At 47.0% G+C, this 6,311-nt stretch overlaps 1 protein-coding gene across 4 annotated transcripts in view; it reads left to right on the forward strand.

Annotated features, from left to right (window-relative positions):
- The window catches only part of RASSF2 (Ras association domain family member 2), a 53,314-nt gene extending 47,265 nt beyond the window's left edge, over positions 1–6,049 (forward strand). For all 4 annotated transcript variants that reach the window (XM_053574809.1, XM_053574810.1, XM_053574811.1 and 1 more), the window contains 2 exons: positions 905–1,002; positions 2,090–6,049. In XM_053574809.1, the coding sequence (XP_053430784.1) occupies positions 905–1,002; positions 2,090–2,159 (168 nt within the window). In that variant the 3' untranslated portion in view covers positions 2,160–6,049. The remainder of the gene's footprint in view (positions 1–904; positions 1,003–2,089) is intronic.
- Positions 6,050–6,311: the final 262 nt, after the last annotated feature.

Below are 6,311 nucleotides of genomic sequence, written 5' to 3' on the forward strand. Positions count from 1 at the left end.
TTTCTTGGGCCTTTCTAGGGTACCATAAGAGGGATGAAAAGTGTTTGTAGACACTCTCTTAGCAACATCAAGAAGTTAGCAGTGTATTAGTTAGCTTTTGCTGCAGTAACAAACATCTCCAAATCTTAGTAACTTACAAACAGCAAATATTTACTTTTTTGTTCATGATTCTGTGGGCCGGGCTCTACTCTAGACTGTGGGTTGAGTTTGGGTCTGCAATGTTGTTCATTCAGAGGCTCAGGCTCCAGGGCATACTTCTTCTGTGTAATATGCTCCTCATGGGATATGGTGGAGTGCAAGAAGTCAGGCCAAATCACAGAGTGCAATTGAAACCTCCACTCAGATTTGGTGTATGTCCTGTCCATACACATTTCATTGCCCAAAGCAATTTACATAGCCAAGCTCAACTTGCACTTCTACCTTGGAGGAGGGTTTATAGAGGAACCTGGGGATTCTGGTGGGGAGGATAAGCTAAAGGTTTTAAACTTTAACTCACCTGGGAGACACCCAGACTCTCTAAAGCAAGTTCACATTTGGATGCCTGTTTGAGCCTTGAGATTCAAATTGTCACTCTGAACCAGGGTTTCTTAAATGCTTCAGTGGAGAATAAAGAGGTTTATTAAATATGGAGTCAGTTCTTTCTTTGCATCAGTGAATCAAGAGAAAGTGCTTTTCTGTGTTTGGCATCATTGAATGGACACAGGAGATGAAAAATTAGAAGTTATGGGATGGTGTCATGTAAATGAAGTGATCTTCATTGAAGACTCCATACCAGCTTTGAGAAGAGTGGGGGTTGGCTCTCACCGTTAAGGAAATCCTGGGTTAGTGGGAAGATAGATCTCCCTAGAAATTGGGATGACACAGGGAGGAGTGCGCACTCCAGAACTTACTTTTTTCTCCCCAGGTGGCCCAGTATATAAAGTTTGAGATGCCTGTCCTTAAAAGCTTCATTCAGAAGCTCCAAGAGGAAGAAGACCGAGAAGTAAAGAAGCTGATGCGCAAGTAAGACTGGCCCCTGGGGTGCTGAGGGGGTTTTCCCTGCGGCCTCAGGAGCCTCACCAGGGCTGTGCTGAGCTGCTGTATGGGCCCCGGTCTCATGGGCTTTCTTCAGGGGGCTGCCCATTGACAAATCTGGATCTCAGATGGGGACGTGAAACTTAAGTGTGCTTGTCTCTCTGCTTCTTGTGGCAGCTTCTCATTCCTTTCTTTTTTTTTTGAGACAGAGTCTCACTTTCTTGCCCCCAGTAGACTGCCATGGCTTCATAGCTCACAGCAACCTTGAATTCTTGGGCTCAAGTGACTCTTCTACCTCAGCCTCCTGAGTAGCTGGGACTACAGGCACCCACCACAACACCAGGCTATTTTTAGAGATGGGGTCTCACTCTTGCTCAAGCTGGTCTCAAACTCCTGAGTTCAGGCAGTTCGCCTGCCTTGGCCTCTCAGAGTGCTGGGATTACAGGTGTGAGTCACTGCGCCCAGCCCATTTAGGTGGAACACCAAAATGTCTCCCCTCCCTCCCCCACTCTTATGGAAAAAAAAGATGAAAAGAGGATGTTGGTATAAAATTTCTTGGGGGTCAAAAGAAAAAAAAAAAAAAATTTCTTGGGGGTCTAGATTCAGAAATGGGGGAGTGATTTTATCCTCACTTCCCAAGTATATGATCAGGCTCCCAGCAGGGCACAGATGCCCACTTCAGTGAGAGTCTCTGAGGGGCATTTGATGAAGGGGCTATTTATAGAGACTTGGGAAGAGTCTGGGATAACCTCAAGAGATAGTGTAGCCCCTGGGCTAGTGTCACCACCCCTTACCTAAAAATAGTCTAATTTGGACTTGGCCTCTTTATTCCCTCCTATCCTATAATGGAAATGAACCCAAGCAATAAAGTGGCTAGGGGGTGGGACAAAAGTGGAAGTAAAGGGTAGGAACTTCAGCTCACACAGTTACCTAGTATTAGCTGGCGTCACCTTGGTGTCACTTGTGTGGCCAACAGAGTCCTGAGGAGGGCTGTGTGGCTGACTGCTCTCCACCAGGGCCTGGGGAGGGCTGTGTGGCTGCCTGCTGTCTACCAGGGCCTGTTTCTTGTCCCCAGGTACACTGTCCTGCGGTTGATGATCCGGCAGAGGCTGGAAGAGATAGCAGAGACCCCAGCAATGATCTGAGCTGCAAGAATGAGGGGATCCAGACACTCCAGGAGCCACCATTGACATGAGCTGGTCCCCAGGAGTCTGGGCACTTTCTTTCCACAGAAATGTTTAAATACAAACTTCCAGCTCCAGACAGGCCACTGTTTTGCTCCCTGAAGCAGGACGAAGAAGTTGGCATAAAACTCCCCATCCCTGGGTCCCTGCTGTCCTTTCTTTCCCTCACAAGGACTTGACTTGTGTTGTAAGGAGGACCCCAAATGTGTGTGTGTTTCCACACATGCATGCACATGACACATGTCCCTGTGCCTGACTGATATTTTCACACGTAATTTACTTCCAAGCAGCCAGCACTTATGTGCTCTGGTTTTCCTGTGCTGCTCGAGGCAGGAAAACCAGAGGAGACACTAAGCTGAAGTGTTATAAGTCAAAGAACACCCCAAGTGCCACGGAGCAGGCACATATGTTTAGAAGGGGCATGGGAGATCTCCACGCTTACCATTTGGGGTGTTTATGTGTTAGAATAAATTCTCCCCATATACCTAGAAGAATCAGTGAATGTGAGACCCTTGGAAATTAACAGAATAACAGCCCCATTACCCTTAGAGAAAGCCTGATGGAAAGAAAAAACCCATCTGTGGGGCAGATGCAATAAGCCCACAAGTTTTTACACTGGAAACTTTGATTGTTTTAAAAAACAAAGATGTCTGTGATGGTCTATGTGGACACCTGTGAAGAAAGGATTCTTCCTTCATTCCACCCCCTGACCACCCCTAGCAGACAGAGGGGAGTCTGTGTGTTTCTCTCTGCATGCCAAGCTGCCTGCCTGTTTCTTCACTGTTCCTCAAGTTGAAGGACAAGGTCTCAGGAAACAAAGATCTTGCCAGTGTGCAAATGATGCTGACCAGCCAGTGTGGTCAGAGCATGGCTCTTTCTGGGGTGGTGGCCAGGAAGTTTCAGACTCGCTCCTTCGTGCTGAAGGGCAGTGTTGAAGCTACCAGCAGATACAGCAGGTGTCTTGAGCCCAGCCCATCCTTATATCATCAAGGGTCTTCCTGCACTCAGAGCTGGGGCTGTGTGTTTGAAGTCAAGACTTTGTTCTTTCCCACCTCTAGGTTCTTGCTAGTTGCTCTCACGTTATGCTTGGAAATGGACTCCAGGAATGAGGATTCATCCTGCTGCTGACTGAGGGTGGGGCTCAGGGAAGTTCTTTAAGTGAAGGTGCACCAGGAGGACATAGCTTTTCTTTCAGCTCCTCTGAGCAGCCACTCAGGTGATCTTTGGAGCCAACCCCAAATGGGGGAAGAGGGCAGAGATAGTCTGTCCGCTGTGGCAGTCGGGAAGATTTCCAGGCAGCTGGGTGCACCAGTGTGGCTGATACAGTTTGAGGAGGGACAGACAGATGGAGCTGGATGCCTGGCTGGGAAGACCAGGAGCCCCAACAGCAGGGGTCTCTGAGCTTTGCTGGAGGAAAGCTCCTCTTCTCTTCTCTGCTTCCTGTCCAAGGAAGGTTTACAGAGCTGGGCCAATGCCTCCAAAGGAAGGCGGACCTTTTCTGTGGAGCCGTTCCTGCCCCAGATAGCCTTCTCCCCTCTACTCATACCCATGGCCTTTGTAGAAGGCACACGGCCATGGTGTTACTGTAGACCACAAAAAAGTGGTGTGCAGCCACCTGGCATTTTGCTGGGGGTCTCTTATCAAGCCTACCTCCTCCATGGGGATACCACCACCAGACCCATAGGGCATGGAGTGGAAACCCAGAGAGACTTAGTTTAGTCGGACAACTCAGTGGGCTTCTGCAAAATGCATAGTACAGGGGGAAACAGAAGACAAGGGGAGGCTCCCTTTGTTGGAGATGGGAAAGAGCAGCTTTGTGAATGTGAACATACCTCTTGAGTTTTGCATTTGAGAAAATGATTTGGAGAAAAACTCTTCCAGGAATTTTAATTTTGACTGGTCAAAGCCTTTCTTGCCCCCAGTAATTCTCCTGGAGAGGCTGGGGGGAAGGAGAGAATTTCCACAAAGCAAATTACTAACCACTAACTCTTATTGGACTATTTCTGGTTTGTAAAAGTTCTCTTTAATTTGCCCTAGCACTGTGATAGTGTTAAATATGGAAATGTTGCAATATGCCCATTTTTTGAGATTACTTTCTAAGAAAATGATATTAAGGTAGACTCAGCTTTTTAAAGATGGGGGACGGGGGTGGTTAGGGCAGGGAATCAAGGAGAAATCACATTTTACACAACCACTCCTGCTTTCCCATTTTGGCACACCCCATCTAGACAGCATTTGTCTCTTCCTAATAACCTGATCAGAAATTTTGGAAAAGTTCTTTGAAATAGCAGCAGTTGAAACAGAGAAACTTCTCCAAGGTGTGGACTGGACTTTCTCACTGTTATCACATGGCCTTGCAGCTTTGAACCCTTCCACCGATTTGTGTGGGTTTATGTAATCGTGTGCAACGAACCTGAAAGCGTGTAAAGAACAAAAGTCCAATTTGTAGGGTTTTGTGGTTTTTTTTCCAACTGGTGAAAAGCGGTTTAGCCTCATCTGGCTCCCCCACCCTCACCCCTACCCCTGGGCTTATGTTACAAGGTGATCAAGTGAAAGGAAAACCTGAGCCCACCTGGCTGGGATGTGGAATTCAAGCACAAGATCACGTTCTCGGGTGTCACATGAGTGGGACGGTGACCGTGTACCTCAGGGAGAGGCCGAGAAGCACAAAGACAGGCTTGCCTGGGCCTGTTGATGAGGGACATGCACACTCGTCCCCAGGCTGGATGGACTTGGACTTCCAGCTGAGGTTGAGATGAGAGAGTCTCTGGAGATCAGCTGCTCATTCACGAGAAAAATGCTGAGGTTCCAGGTCTGAGATTTGGTCTGAGACATGCCTGTGCTTCAAGGACAAATCTTTTCACCTTTCCCGCCTCCCTCCCCAAAAGAAAACAATACTCTGTCCTAGAAACCTGCAGATAAAGACATTTTACCCTCATATCAGTGGCCCATCATGATCCACCCCCAATCTGTTCTTCATGTGAAAACATCTTGACAGGAATTCTTTCCTGTGGAGTTGGGTGGTTATTTCAGAGCATCAGGAGAGTGGAAGGAGAAATGTACCACAGAAGGGGAAGAAGCTCTCTTAAGAAAAGAGAAGCTCTCTTGAAAATAATGCCACCACCAAAACAACAAAAGAACACATTTCATTTCAAAGCTCTGTGGCACGGGGAACAGGGTGTCACAGTTACATCTCCATGAGAGAAATTTCAGTAAATGGGGGAATTTCAGTGTCTCTCAGTGGCCAAAACCATGGTAGGGGGGAGGAGATAGGAGACAGATCACTGTCAGCATCTTTGATACAGCAGCATCAATTTTCAAGTTTCTACTTAAATTGTTTTGACCCAAAGTCAGATGAGATGAGATATGGTCTCCTGGAGAGGTAAATGTAAAAACAAACGTGGTACCCTCTCAGACGTAACTGAAAGCTTTACCCTGTCACAGAAGAGGTTAAAGTGCCTTTAACCTCTTTGTGTTTTAAGAGTTTGAGCACAACAGCTGCATAAACTATGTAGGGAAAGCTTCAGTCTCCCTTGGAGCCTTCCTGACAGGTCACAGACCTGTTTCCAGGCTGATGTTTCTGGTGTGTAATTGCTAGTGTTTCTTAATGGGTTTCCCTCACTTGTTTTAGCCTTGTGGAGTGTTCTTTTCTTAAGCATAACTTTGCCTTTTCAGTGATGGTACCTGACCTGGTTCAACATTTGATTCTGGACTTAGAAACTGATGAGTTTAGGCATCTTAACATAATTTGACAGGGCCCCAGTAAGGAGCCGTACATTTTTGTAACATTTTGATATGTTTTAATGCACCTGACTTAGATGTTTTTGAAATAAAGCACTTTTCAAAGAGAACTCCCCCCATGTATGGGTCTCTGTGTGGCTGTGGGTGGAGGGCTTTGTGTTGTGAGAGGGTGACTGCAAGGTTGGGGGCAGGAATGCTGACCCAGCAGCTGTCAGTTTTCTTTCCCAGAGTTTATGGTTTCAGTGTATTTCAGCCTTGGCTGTAATGTTCCAAACGGGAATTGAGATGAGAAAATCCTCTTACAGGTCTCTAGTTGAGGCCCTGGGGGAGCCAGGTGTTGTGGAAAGAGCTGGAAACTATTATTCCGTAAGG

Source organism: Nycticebus coucang, chromosome 21 (assembly GCF_027406575.1).
Source record: "Nycticebus coucang isolate mNycCou1 chromosome 21, mNycCou1.pri, whole genome shotgun sequence".
In the NCBI taxonomy this organism is placed as follows: Eukaryota; Metazoa; Chordata; class Mammalia; order Primates; family Lorisidae; genus Nycticebus; species Nycticebus coucang.